Raw genomic sequence first — 15424 nt, 5'->3', positions numbered from 1 at the left:
GTCCCTGATAGAATGACCTGGACTCCAATGTAATATATCTATTCAAACCTCCAGTGCTGTGGCCTGAAATACACATCAACCCTGTGTCCTCCTCTCCTTCCATGCCCGGTTCCTAAGGTTCTGCCATGTGTACATTGTGATGTTTTAATGCCACTGTTGTAGGGTGTTCACTAAAAAAAATTACCACTTGGACATGAGTTTAAAAGCCAACAGAAAGTCTTTATTATCTGGCTCATAACTACACTGCTGTTGAGGATCCCAGGGTTAGCCTGGAGCCTTTCACAGGGTGAGTTTTTAAGCATAGTAATCATATCCTGGGTTGACATATTTCAGTTAACAAGAACAGTTAGCCAGAAGCAGAACTAAAGACTTTCCAAGAACTGTGGATTTTGATGGATTAGGCCTTAGTTTTGGTTTTGGCAGTTGGTGCCGTCTGTGTGCTGAGTTCTATGGCCTGAATTCTGCTTCCATCATGGAGTCAGTTGTGCTAAGGTCTGGGGCCACGGGCTTGCTATGATCTGGGGTTGGTCTGATGTATTTTGATGCTAGTTACTGCTTGCTGTCTCTGTGACTCTCCTTGCCTAGGAGCCTAACCTGTTTGACCAATAAAAGGCTATCACACAGGGGTAGGGCAAATGGGATAGGCATGGCTAAGTTTCCAGGCTGAGGGAGACAGAGAGAATCTTGGGAAGAAGGGAGACCTGAGGAAAGGAGAGAAGTAGAAGGTTGCACCACCATGGGTTAGGTGGAGGAGAAGCACGTGGCTGGCATGGATGGAGGATTTGGCCCACATGAAGAACATTAGCAAGTATGTGAGATTATGGATGGGAGGTAGCTTAATAGAAATAATTAGAAGCAGATGGCATGGGATTGGAGCAGGGATCCCATACCTGCCTCACTATGGGAAGTAGTTTAGAGGATTAATATCTGCCCTGCCCCAGGTTAACTAAGGGTATTTTAAAATATAACAGGTATCTGTATCTTGATTGATGGTTAGCGGGTTAGAAAATACTGTCTTAATAATAATTATAGACCTAATAATAAACATTATTAGGCCTTACTGGTAACTTAACCACAACATGGGGGCCTCTTACTTTTGACACTGGTCTTTATAAATGAATCATATTGTAGATTCATCCTGCTTTAAAGGAGTGTAGTGTATACCAAGGACTAATCATTTTACTTAACCTACTGACACATGATTAGCCATACATACAGCTTAAGTTATAGGATCCTGATGATAATTTAATCAAAATGAGAATTAAAGGTCTATCCAGTGCTGACAGCAGAGTAGTTACCCAGAGGGACCAAAAGAAAGAGACTATTACCAATCATCTGATTCGTGTCTTTGTCTCTCTCTCTCTTTTTGTATGTTTGAGTGTTTTTTCCCCCAACCACAGCAAGATATATTTTTTTTTCATTGCTCCCAATTGATTAGCATAGGAGCAACAGGTTTCTCCCAAAGCCACACAGAGTCCCAAATCACAAGAGAAGCCTAAGTGGCTCTAAGTTTGTAGGATCATTTCTGTAAGGGAATCTAACTGTTGTTCTAATTCAATAGGAGAAATCTTGAATACCATCGGGTCCTGATCAACCTCTCTACTTAGCTTTTTTAAATGTTTTATCTCTCATAATGAAAGCTGATGCTTCTATAGCTGTTGAGCCAGCTGTGCTGGTTTCATCCAGTAGTGGCATGCGGACAGACATAACTCTTTTATTCTTTGTAGTCTGTGGGCCATATTAAAGTTTTTTTTTCTTTTCCATTAAATAAAGCATCAGAATAAAACACTTTTAGTTAAGCCATTAGTACATCCCACTAACTAGTCTCAGGGGCTTGGTAATATGCCAAGGTGAGTAACCCACAGGGAAGGACAGCAGCATCAGAATAAAGAACAGTGACTTATCAGTGGGGATAAAAGTCAGACCCGAAGAGAGCTCCGAGAAAGAACACTGCTGTCACTCCCTCCCTGCTGCTCTGGGAGCATTGCTGGTAATGGAGTGTGAGGTATCCTGACAGGAGGACTGGACTTGCCCCAAGGAACCTGATGACCGTTAAACACAAGGAAGTAGCTAAGAAAATCTACGCCCCCTCTCCCCACTAAGATTCTTTCTCTTTTACCTGATGTTGGGGTGTTGAAAGGGACTGGGGTATAGAAGGGAGCAAAAAAAAATTAAGAAACCCAAAATAAAAATACAGCAACAACCGCGAGTCCTCAGTCAATAACTCATGGTCTGGTGAAACCCAATTCAGCCTGGGGCTGAGGGCCTGAGCATTAAGCAGCCGTGATATGACAACTTTACTACATCTGCCTTGTGTAATGCCTGCTAATGATCTTTTACAACCGAGCAGATCTATTACTCCCCTTATTCTCCACAGTAGGATCTGTATGCCAGGCAGCTTCCGCTGCGTCTCCAGTTCAACAGCTTCGCTCTGTTAACCGTGTATATTGTTTGACCCAAATGTTTCCTTAGCTCTGATTTCTCAGGATATATTGACCAAGGTTTTACAGATAAAATTAATGCTTTAGGTGAAGCCATCCTCTTACTCAGATAATATATATGGAGGCATGTCTAATTACCACATGTCATGCTGATTATAGATAGATTTCTGTTACGCCTCTGTCGTCTGTGAGGTCAGACATGTCCTGGAACCAGACACAGGCACCCCTCTGAGGCATTTGGAATGGTTCACAACTTGCTATTAATTTGGAAACACTACATTCTCATATTAGTGCTCACAGTCACTCATATTTACAGGGATGCTCCGCTGAGGAACCAGCTAGCTATAAACTTAGGAATAATCATGGGATTGATCATCTTACTTCTGTTTATTCTTCTAGTCATCTTCAGGCAACTAAGAACTGCGGTCCATTCTGCCCAGAGAGAAATTCACACTCTTCATTTAATTAATTTGAAAGGGAGAGATGGCAAGAGCCACCCTGTTAAGGGAGCTCTCTAGGCATGTGGGCTGTCTAGAAGGTGATCTGGTGTTTGCAAGGTCTTGTACCACGATGCACCCCCGAACTGCTTCTAGCCTCTGACATGCTGTCAGGAGCCATTGAATTGGGGAAGTCCAATAGGTATGAGAGATCCCTGGAGGTGATCCAGTATTTGCAAGGTCTGTATCGTGATGCACCCCAGAATTGCTTTCAATTTCTGACAACCCTGTCAATTGTGCACTGCTGCATCTCTCTAAAATCTGACATTAGAGCCAGGCATGGTGGCACATGCCTTTAATCCTAGCACCCAGGGAGGCAGAGGAAGGTGGATCACTGTGAGTCTAAGGCCAGCTTGGTCTACAAAGTGAGTCCAGGACAGCCAGGACTACATCAATGGCCAGCCAGGTCTACAAAGTGAGTCCAAGACAGCCAAGATTACACAGAGAAACCCTGTCTCGAAAAACCGAAAAGTAAAAACAGCTGCCATTGCTGTGAACTGTTACTTTCTGGGTACTGACCAGCTCTGATTGAGCAAACTTCCTACAGGATCTTGTTGAAGATGTACTGTTTGTTATTCAGATGAATTAATCCCTGATTATGGAATTTCTGATTTGATTCAGATAGTTTTAAAAGTTAAAGTTGGTTTATGGCTGCAATAAATACCTTTGTGGACCTGCAGATGCCTCGCTAAGGGATAGCCTTGGAGCAGGTTTATGGCTTCAGATAAGCCTCCACTGCAGATGGCTCCACAAATCCTGGTATTTTGCCATAAATATAGGTAAGTTTGTTTACATTTCTCATGACCTGAGTGGAATAAAGCTCCCTAGATATGTCTGAATTTACTCGTTTCTTAGAAAGACAATTATTGTCCTGAGCTCATAATGAACTAAGAGATAGCTGGATAATGTATAGTTAGGTCCGTCCTAACTGATGAGTCATATACTCTTGTAGGTTTCAGCCCCTATTAACCTTAGACCCTGTCAACCTGAACTCACTATAAACTTAAGTAATGGATACATAGATAAGAACTGCTTAGCCTTAAAACATGTAACCTGTTATATTTTAGAATTCATCTGTTTTCGTGATTAGCTGTACTTTTTTTTTTGCTATGAAGTAATTCCCTTTTCTCAGAAGTATAAGTACGGTCATCAACAATAAACGGTGCTGAGATTGGGAAACATGACTTCGGCTGAAGTCGAGATGCCTAACTTCATCCACCTTTTCTCTTGAATGTATGTGTGTCAGTGGTTTATTTTCTATCTCTCTCTCTCTCTTACTTATTTCTCTGTATTTTCACAAATAAGTTAGCCGACTCAAGGCCATCAGACGTCTACGGCTAATAAGCCTAAGTTTACACTAACTTATTGGAGATCTCTGCAAAGAGGCCTATCCACAGATCAAAGAGCCTCCTTTTACGACCCCGGTGCGGTTTCTGGCTAAAGCCGTTTTTACAGCCTCAGCCATAGGAAAGTTGTGATCAGTTTAAATTCTCCTCCTTGGCTGTAGTATAGCTAGTCCATAGAGAAGAAACCTTGGGCTCCTTTTCCCCTTCCCTCCTTTATCTTTCAGTCCTGATTGGTTACCTGAGCCATCAACTGTGACCACCCAAGAGGTAAAACGAACTGGAAGGGCATCTTCATCCAGCCACAGAGACCCTACCCTGGACCTCTTCAGAGCTGCAGCTGGGCATTAACATGGAGGACTCGAGGGCCTGTAGTGTCTTAGAAAGAAATGGTTAGAGAGTTGTTCTGCCAATTATCTGAGCCAGGGAAGCAGCAGGAGAGGTCTTCCAAACATAATCTCAGAGGGCGCAGCAGGCCCAATGCAAAGCAAAGCAAAGAGGCCCATTCAGCCTTCACTGGACTCTAATGGGAGTTTTGTTTGTTTCTTTTAACTTTCTGTTCATACTTTTTACCTGCCCAGAACTCTGAGATCTTTATGTACTCTAAAGTTCCTAATTATCCCTAAAGCTTTCACTATTAATTGAGAGGATGTGGCTGTGAAAACAGGTTCATTGTTGGACCCCGGTTGTGAGGTGTAGTGAGAGGGGGAGGTAAACCAGGGTGTCTGAAGGAGCTTTTTAATTTATTTGTGCAGTTTCTGTCAGGTGGAGAATGCTTCTACCCACACAGAAAAGTGTCTATAAAAAATATGCTAGTACTTGTACCCTCTATTGGCTGACCAGATCTCTGGGAAGCTCTTTTCCCAGAGTTCACTAGGGCGTTGGCCTCTCATTTGGACCCCTTCCTGGGAAACGGCGCTTAGTTTTGCATTCAGTTGAGTACAAACCTGGCATCTGGCTGAGGTGTCCCATACTCTGTCTCTCTCTCTCTCTCTCTCTCTCTCTCTCTCTCTCTCTCTCTCTCTCTCTCTCTCTCTCCCTCTCCCTCTCTCTCTCTCTCTCTCTCTCTGGCCTCCTGGTTCACTCAGGCCCTAACTCCTCTCCCCTCCACTTCCCTCAAATAAATCTCCTTGTACCATATATGTTGTGTGGTGGCCTATCTTTCTTTATTATTACATTGCTGTTATGACAGGATAGGCTCCGCTGGTGCTTCTCTTAGTTCTAAGGACCCTATTTTTAGGCCACCACTACCTGAAACAAATCTGCTTTCCTGCTCATCAATCACACACCACACCACCCACCTGCTCTTGGGCTGCAAACTTGCAGCCTCTTGTAGGCCCTGCTGGGCTGCTGCCACCCTCCCTGCTCCTCTATCACCTCCACTCTGAAGCTGTCTGCCTCCGTCCTTTCCTGAGGATGAGATTCCTCTGAGAGTCCTCCACCTTCACTGCTGCTAAGGACCTGGTATCAGGTGCTCAGTCTTTTCAGGCTTAGCAGGGCTAAAGCCCTGACCTCCATGTTAGCTGTTTGAGGAACTGCTACCCAGCTTGGGCCATGTTCTATGGCTGCCAAGGCCTGGGATGCCCATGACTGCAGGCTGCAGGGACATCCATTCCTCTCACTCATCCTCAGCAATGGGGTCTTGATATTTTCTTATTTCCCGTTGGGAAACTTCCAGTCTCTGGTACCCAACATGAAGGGCTTTAAACACATTTGCCTTTCTGCTCAAATTTTTAATATTATTCAGAAACACTAAGAGCAACCAATGAAATGGAAAGCGTTTACCTATTTCTGTTTTCTCAAAGTCCCGTGTCTTTCCCTCTGCTCACTCTTCCATGCTACATGTACAGCTGATGAGAGTCAAATGGGGACGGTGGCCACTGCACACACCTGCTCCCACCACCAGCTACTCCAAGCTAAGCTGCGAATTTGGCCACTCTTGAGGTATGTCTGAACCCTCTGTCTGTGATCTTGATCTTTAATTCTACTCAGAAATTCCTCCACGTGGCTCTCTCTGCACTTGTTGCTACCAGCCCCACCCCCATCCCTGAAAAAGGCCTGCAGGAGCCCCAAGAGCACTGACTCTCTTCCCCTCCCCCCCTCTTCCATTAACTCTCTTTCACAAAAACCTGGCCTCATGAAAAGACCAAAACAACCACAACTTATTTCCAAATATCTAAACTCTGCCCTACCCTCTCAAGGCCACTCATCTCTGAGGCTCTACTTTCCACCTCTTAAAAAAAATCTTCTGAGTGCCACCAGGTCTCCCCCTCCAGGGGACGTAGTCAAATATGAGGCACCAGAGTACATGTGAAAATCATACCCTACTCTCCACTAAACTGTAGAGAATGTTCTGTCCATTGGCTAGATCTGGGTAGGGGTTTAAGGTTTACCGCCTGTATTGTCCTTGGCTGGTGCCTTAGTTTGAGTGGGAGGGAGGGAAGAATGGGAGGATATAAGGGATGGGATAACCACTGAGATGTAACAAGAATAAATTAATAAAAAAATTTTAAAAATCTTTTCTCTGATTTCTTTACACTCTGTTCTCAAAAAGTCATAAGATTATACTGTAAACTCTTTATCTAGGGATTTGTATAATTTACTCATTGGATATGATGTTTAAAATTTAAGTTCAAACTCTCATGTAGAGCATATATGTGCATGCGTATGTATTTCTTACATCTACAGAAACACAGATGTTTTAGCTAGCTGCTACATCAACCACATGACATGTGACTCCAAAATCTTGAGATGACCACATGGTATGAAAACAAGAAATGATAAAATTTCTAAGTCATAATAAACTCTGCTTATTATCCTATTTTCCTTTAAACTAAGACAGCAAAAAGTCTCATTTTAATTTAGTATGGGTTTTTATAAAAATTCAAAGTTATATATTTACAACATACTGTACTTTCAATTCTGGCTCAAAATATTCTTTATATGATGGTGAAAATTTAAGGTTCCAATGGTCTGTTCCAATGAACAGGCTAATTTAAAATGTATGTCTTGCTACTTATGTCTTCACTAGTTCTTGCATGCATAAAGGAGTGAATGCTGTTTCTCCTGCCACCAGCTGCCTGTGCTCGGGGTTCACCTCCAGGCTTTCTGGCCAATGGATTTGGAATAATAAATTAAAATGCATTTTTAAAGTTGTATTATACTGTTCTACTATATTGCCAGCTCTGGAAATGGGATTGGTTCCAGAGACATTCCTTTGTTTACAATGATAGAACTTGTTATTATGCTCTACCTTCGTTTTCAAAAGGTTAAAAATAACTATCTCAAAGCCATGTTGCTTTGCTGATGTTAGTAATCTGCAATAAGCTACAGACTTTTTATAAACTAAATTATTTGGGAAGCTGTTATGCTCCACATTAGTACACCATAAAAGGTCAAAAAGCCCCTTCATGGACTGTGCTTATGATATTTATGGCTCCAAACTACGAGGGATGAAACCTAAAGTCCCAGTCCTTAATGATTAAAACATGCACGTTAAATAGTCAGCCATCTTAAATAGTCAGCCATCTTAAGATGACCAAATTCTTTAACGTGTTCAGAAATATAGTTGTAGTCATGCTAAGAACCAATGTGATTAATCTGTACATGTTTTCAACGTTAAACAAAAAGTAACTAGAGGCAAACAAAAGTTTTTTTTTATTTAAATCTACTTGAGAGAGACCTGGTCCTGAAACACTTATTTGCAGAATATGGCATAATTACATATATGTAGTTTAGAGCAGATAACTAAAGACAGACAAAGATTAACTCAGATATGCTTGCCTTCAAGCTAGTCAGAGAGCTGCTGAATAGGGACTTAAATATGTTTAAACTTAGTTTGAAGTACAGACACTACCATATGCTAACGATGACCCCCCAAGGACTTTGAGACGGCATGTGCACAGCGACAGATGACTCCAACCCTCCATTGTAGCATGCTAGCCACTGGGCAGTACTCCCCCCCAATGCCTCACCCACTGTTAGGGCCCAACATGAACTGTGGACAAGCTGACATCTGGAGTGTTATTGTCACTGCACTTGCTGAAAACGAGGTGAGGTCAGTTTCTCCCATGTTCTTTGATGTTGACATATAGACATATAGAACCTGGCACAACTGTTTTGGTAATGGACTTTAGGCTGACTGGTCCTCTGTGTTTTAATTGATACATAGACTCATTTAGGCTAAAATGTATCCTTCTGTGGTCTCTGATCACATTGACAGCTAAGCCAATGGTAGCCTGACCGCTAGAGAACAGGCTATTAGCTCCTATCCTAAGGTAATCCACCATGTTAGCCTTATTAGTCAGTTCAATAGCTAGTTAAAACTACTAACTACTGGACCTCTTATTTAAAAGGTAAACAGGTATGCCTTGCTCACAGACCTCATGTTAAAGATGTGTTATTTAAACACTCACTATAAGGAGGAAACAGATAAAAAAGAATATGATTTCCATATGGTGATTAGACGTAGGTTTCTGATCATCTGTCAATAGCAGCTCCTCGTGCCTCAGTGCCCATCATATAAGCATAGACTCTGCCTTCTGATAGAGGTTTGTACTTTGGCTTCTCACCTGATCTGCACAGGAATGGCCATTCCTGCTAAGAGACAGGAGGTCGCAATACTCCACCGTGCCCAATCTGGCTCATCCCGTGAGCTCATTTGACATCCCCATGAAGCTATTTCTGATGACTTTGCATCCAAGGGAGAATCATTTCTGGGCCCTGATTTGGAGAAACTGAGGGAAATTCAAGGAAGATGCTCTTGACTTTCTAATTATTATCACATAGGAACAGTTTCACGGCCAGCAAAGAAAGGCAACTGAGGAAGACGGATCCACAGACCCTGTCAGGGAATCCCGACAATGGATGACAGATGGGACAGGGGTCATCACACAGACCGGTGGGATCCCAGTACCTGTGTCCATCCGTGAGGGAGAAGAGCAGGCGAGGTAGGCAGGAGCTTGGAGAACACCTGGTGGCAAATATTTGCCCGAGTTAATGAAAAGCCAGGGCGAAGTGGATGAAGTTCTCTTACAGCTCTCACGGTATCAAATGGCTTACACAAATAAATGCTGTTGAAGGAACCTGCCCCCCTAAGGACCCCCATTAAGGCCAAAGACTGGGAAAGTGTAAAAGTCAGCCTACTCAGTCCTCCCTTAAAGACCCCCATTAAGGCCAAAGCATCTAAATTTTTAGAGGGTCCAGCTTGAACCAAGGACAGACAGATATCAGATCACTGTGTGTGTGTGTGTGGCTGGGACAGGAAAAACCTTGAAGAGTCCAACTTGACTCAAGGTCTCAGTCTGTGCTCAGGGTCCAGCTGGACTCAAGGACAATCAGCTGTGTTTAAAATTTCCACTACCCCTCCCCAACTAAAAAAGTTCCTAAATGCCCCCTGTGACTGCTTCAACCAATTTTTCCCATAGGTTGACTTGCCCCTCCACCCGTTATCCAATCACCAAACGCCAAGACTTGTAACTCCCTCCTTGCAGCTTTTCTGCCCAAATGCCAACCAATCACATACTGTAAAACTCATTTCCTTGTCTAAAACACCAATAAAAGGCCTGTGCCTCTGTTTCTCGGGGTCTGCAGCTTGAAAGAGCCGGACAAACCCCATCATGATGACTCAATAAATTCCTATTCCTATGCATTTGCATCGACAACGGACTCCGTCTCTTAGTGGGGACTCCGGGAATAGACTAGGAATCTCTCTAGAGGTCTCAGTCTTACACTGTGTCCTTGGGACTTATAGACCAAACGTCTTGAGATGGATTCTGTGGATTTCTTTGCAAGTAAACATCAGAGAGCTGAACTTTTAACTTTATCCTGTGATTTAAAACCTGTGTCCCTGACCTGTGCCCTTCACTGCACGGACTCCACTGTTCACACGGACCCTTTATCCAGCTGTGAAGTCTTATCTGTGTTTAGCTCACACAGTGTGTACAGGAGAAGAAGGGATATTTGTGTATATGTAACACTGGGGAGCAAGCCAAAGCCTCCACTACAGTCAGGAGCCTTACCCCGTAGGTGCTCCCTAACCTTTCCTGTACTTTGTAGTTTGAGACGAGGTCTTTCTTTTGCCCAGGCTAGCCTTTGATTTGCAGTTCTCCTGTCTTAAGCTCCTGAGCAGCTGGTTTCAAAAATCATCTTAAAGAGATGATCGTTTCCTTTTTATTTTTTCTGAGTTATTTTAAAGTAAAATTGAATCAATGTGGACTTTACACGTGAAAGTAAAATTCCATAATAAGGAGACTTTGAGTTTTAAACTGCAACATATTGACCAAAAATAAGCTGCAGCCCTTATTATTAACATTACTGTCAAAGGCTTGACCCACATTCAAACATCTCCTGTTCTGAGTTAAGAATTTAAAAGCAGCCTGCTCCTGGTGGCTGTCCCAGAGCAGAGGCTGACTGCTTCCTCCCATCCTCATCTACAACAAGGAAGCCAGGAATTGTACCAATCACAGTCCGTGGGAACCTGGAACTCCTTCGCATAGAGTTGTGGGAAATGTAGTGACTCCCTTTAAGATGTCCAAAGCGCTACTCTGGAAACGCGTTTCCTCTTTTGATCTGCAGAGGAGCATCTTTCCCAAAGTTGGACAAGAAATGAATCGTGCTCAGTACTCCGTTTGCATCTCGGACATGGAGGTTGGTGTAGGGCGCGGCACAGCCCTGCATGCCTGAGGGACTGGTCAGGATCGCATGGGAGGCGGGAAGTAGTGGACTTGGTGTTGGGCTGACCTAGGCTGAGCCAATCCCCACAGGATGCAAGACAGGAACGCTGAGGGGGTGGGGGTGGGGTGGGGGGATGGGGGTTGGTTTTGAGAGTGAAGGCTTTGTTTGCAACAGGCTACTGTGCTTGTAGTACTGAAGAGCTGGCTCAAGACCTAGGAGAACTGCAGGAAATCCAGGATTGCCCTGATGGGATGTGTGCTGATGAGGCTGTGCTGGGAGTCCTATTTCAAGCTTGGCTGGGGAAGCATGCTCTGGGTAGCCTACTCACTTTGTCAGGTCATTCTAGAGCAAGCTGAGTGTCTGGTCCCTTCTGTGCTTTATAGTAGGCTCAGGACTCTTGATTTGAGTTGACAGAAGTTCAGAACCTAGTTTGCTTGCAGGTACAGAGTTCTGTGAGGGTGGCTGGTGTATGATACGATAGTCCCGTTTTCTTTCGAATAGGAATCCTTCATGTTCACCCTGTGACCTGAATCCTGAGATGACCACAACCATGTGGTGCCAGGATAATCCCATAAAGGGAAAGATTGAGTTTTGCATCATTAATTATTCACACTGTAGTCCAGAGTGAAAAGTACTAGAAGATAATAATAATACCTCATCGAGTTTCTTCAGAGATTGATGTTTTGGTCTTACCCCCTCTGTTGTTGTTTGTTTGTTTTCAAGACAGGATTTCTCTGTGTAGCCTTGGCTGTCCTGGACTCACTTTGTAGACCAGGTGCGCCTCAAACTCACAGAGATCTGCCTGCCTCTGCTTCTGCCTCCGTGAGTGCTGCTGGGATTATAGGCGTACACCCTATGGCCACGCTCTGGGCTCGTTTTTAAAATATAGAAATGATTTGGTGTGAGAACAGTTTGGTACAAGGTCATTGGTGAAAGGCTGGAGGGGGCAGGGATGTCTCTGTGGGAGGAATTAGCCTGCACCCCGAGGCTTGTCTACACTGCTCCTCTCTGATCACAACCCTGTGTGTCCTTGCATGTCATCTGCAGTGTTTAGTCTCCCTTAATGGGGCATCTCTGTCACTGAGTGTGGCATCCAGGTTCTCTGATACTCCCTAAACAGTTCTAGAAACACCCACCAAGTATTGATAGTGTGTCAGAGAAACCCAAAGATGGAACTGGAGAGTGGGGGATGAGATTTATTAGTCACAAGTGAGGAAGCACTGACAAGACACTAAAGGTTTGATATTCAATGATATTTGGACGTTTAATGGTGAACGTGCAGTGTTTCTTTTGAGCCTAACTGTCTAGTTCATGTTTGAAATGAAGACAGTACCTGTGTTCTCCCCTGACTTTTCCATAGTGCAGCTCTATGCACCAGATCACAGGATTGCAAATGTAGTGCCCCAACCGAAAATTTCCAGATTGATGTGTGCTGCACTCTCAGATCATCAAAGACCATTTGGAAGAAGAGTGGGAGGTGCGTCCATTTTTACCTGTAGAGCTGGGGATGTGTTCTCCCATGTATGAAGGAACATTCATTAGAAACTAATTCCTTTTTCTTTCCTAAGAAATTGCTGAGTTATCAATGAACCAACTTTCTTCACTTCCTTAATGCTTGTGGAATCACTTCCTATTTCTTCTGGGTGTTTCACGCTTCTCCTTTAATTGAAGATAGTTTTCTGTGCATCATTTATGTGGAAAGTACAGTGTGTGTGTGTGTGTGTGTGTGTGTGTGTGTGTGTGTGTGTGTTTCAAAATTGTTTTGACCAAAACTCTGCCCCATGCACCCAGGGACAAACTGTCTGTTCCCTGGCCTCTTGTCTCCTCTGGCTCTGTCAGGGAGCAAGGGCCTGCGAAGCTCACTGTTTCCAGGCTCGGCTGCTGTATCTTCACTTGTCTTCTCTTCATTCAGCACTTGGCATGTATCATCACTCAGCTTTCCCGACTGCTGTGTCTGCTGACACATCAGACTGAGGATTTTCAGAAGTTCCTTCTGGGTGAGGAGCCATTGTTCTCATGCTCCAAACAGAATTATCCTTTAATCAGCTCGCTAAGGCTCATGGAAGTTTCCTTAGGGTAATCTAGAGCTTATTGAAACTCTATTTTCCATCATTATTTAATATACTGTATGTTTTAAAGACATCATTTAGAATATTTTCTTCTATTCCCTTGAATTCTGTTTTCTTTTTGTTTTATGTTTTTGTTTGGTTGTTTGGTTTTAAAAAGAAAGGATCTCATATAGTCCAGGCTAAAATTGAACTAACCATAGATAGATGAGGTTAGACTTGAATGGTTTTTTTAAAATTTCTTATAATGTATTCAGATTCCATCCCAAATGTTACCTCTCACTTGTGTCTTCCCATTCCCAGCGTCCCTCCCTCTTCTGCCCTAGTCCCCTGCCCCAGACCTCTGAGAGAAGGGGAACTCTTCGCACCCATATGACCACAGCTTATCAGGTCTCATCTCGATCACCTGCTTCCCCTTGCTCTGTGTGCCACCTGGCTTCTCCACCAAGGGGAAGTGATCAAATCAGGGGCACCAGAGTCCATGTCAGAGGTAGTCCCTGCTCTCTTCACAATTATGGAGAATGAGCTGTCCAGATTCTTGGCTTTCAGTTGATGAAAAGCTTCAATCACACACCATCCCTTGAGAGGCTCACTCTCTTCCCAGATCTCTGTAATCTTCCCTGTCTTTCTAGTCTCCTTTAATTGCCTGTAGTCAGTAGAAGACAACTGTACTGTTAAGCAGACTCTAGTATACAGAACAGACGCTCCCCCAACCCCAGAGTGTAGGTGTGATGGCTTGAAGGAGAATGGTCCTCATAGGCTTTTACTCTGGACTCTAATCTTCTGAAACCATAAGCCCAATAACACTCTTCTATAAATTGCTTTGGTTGCTGCGCAGTGCTGGTGCACACTTTTAATCTCAGCACTCTGGGTGCAGAGGCAGGTAGATCTGAGTTCCAGCAGCCTGATCTACAGAAAGAGTTCCAGGACATCCTGACTACACAGAGATACCCTGCCTCACTCCCCCAAGCCCTGAGAAAGTTGCCACTGGGCAAAATGTCCTTGTTCCTGCCACAAACAGAATCTGCCTAAAAATAGGCAACTTAGATGCAAGCAAAGTCGATGGCCGCACTCTGCCAAGTCAGGGTAAGCAAGTCCTCAATAGTCCCTGCCCTATGAACAAGTCTGGCAGAGCTATTAGTCCAGAAAGCTGAAAATGAGGCTCCAATGTTATAAAGTGACTGTCAGGCAGTAAACTGTCTTAAGTCAATTTGTACATTTTGGAAGCTGCTAACCTGCACTGCTGGTTCACTCAGGAATTTAAGTTTTATTCCCTCTCAAGTCTCTGAGGAGCATTGAAGACAAGATAGTATAGTTTTACAAGCACGATTAGGTGGTTAGGGGACAAGATCATTTTAGATCAAGATAAAGAAGTTAAGCTATTAGAGTTGAGGTAGGATAGATATTAAATCTCATTTGGAAATTTAGACCCAACAAGACAGGGAAGACACTTCACACAGAACGGATGCAGATGGCAAATTCACTATGAATGTAACATGTATAGAACTCATTATTCTTGTGATTGTCACATGGTTCTCCCTGCTGTGTGCAGTTTGTTTTATACATGTGTAATAAAATAAATGTATAAAAAAGTAGGTCTTATCATAACAATAGAAAAATAATTAAAACAATAAGGTGTTTGCACTAATATGCTGCATGAATGGGTTTTCCTTATTGCCACCAGCATAACTATAGGCAAGGACTATGTACTCAAAGCATAAAAACTATGTGACTTTACAGGGCTTTTCCATACTAAAGGCCTCTCTATTAATTTTGTGTCTTGTTAATATATTGTCTAATATTTAGTATAAAGACTTGCTAGCTGGGCATGGTGGTGTATTTCTCTAATCTCAGCACTTGGTAGGCAGAGGGAGGTACATCTCTCTGAGTTCAAGGCCAACCTGGTCTATATAGTGAGTTTCAGGACAGCCAGGTCTATGTCACAAGCAACAAACATATTAAGAAGTATGGCAATAGTACTTACATATTTAGTGGTTTGTATGAGCATGACCCTAGAGGCTCATATATGTGAATGCATGGTTCCCAAGTTGTTGAGCTAACAGCCCCCTACCATGTGAGCCTCTTGGGGTGACGCTTATCATCCCACCACAGTATCTGGCTGTCCTTCATAATGGCGTATTCACTTACATCCCAGCAGCACCAAGTGAGTCCCCTTTTCTCCAGAGCCTCCTCAGCCATATCTGTTTTGGGTTTAGGTTACAACCATTCTTGTTTCAATTTTAATTTGTATTCTTTAGGTTATGCTTACAATGTTTATATGCTATAGAATTCAGCAATATTGGATTAATACTTATCAGAAATTCCTTTAGGATTATTTATTGCATCCTTGATATCCCCAAGGAATAAAAATAATTGTTCAGGGGACGTGGTCAAATATAAGG

General features: G+C 43.2%; 1 protein-coding gene across 6 annotated transcripts in view; it reads left to right on the top strand.

Moving 5' to 3' along the window:
* The window catches only part of LOC311598063 (uncharacterized protein), a 78053-nt gene that overhangs the window by 25740 nt on the left and 36889 nt on the right, over positions 1-15424 (top strand). Inside the window, exon 1 of one of the 6 annotated variants that reach the window (XM_084782869.1) lies at positions 10821-10929. The exons of the other annotated variants lie outside the window; for them this stretch is intronic. Coding sequence (XP_084638995.1) covers positions 10888-10929 — 42 coding nt within the window. The 5' untranslated portion in view covers positions 10821-10887. Of the gene's footprint in view, positions 1-10820; positions 10930-15424 lie in introns of those variants that run through there. 6 annotated transcript variants of the gene reach the window in all.

The sequence above is a fragment of the Acomys minous genome, assembly GCF_964271855.1.
Source record: "Acomys minous genome assembly, chromosome: 5".
In the NCBI taxonomy this organism is placed as follows: Eukaryota; Metazoa; Chordata; class Mammalia; order Rodentia; family Muridae; genus Acomys; species Acomys minous.
Note: the sequence above shows the minus strand (reverse complement) of the source record. Positions and strands in the feature narration are given on the sequence as shown.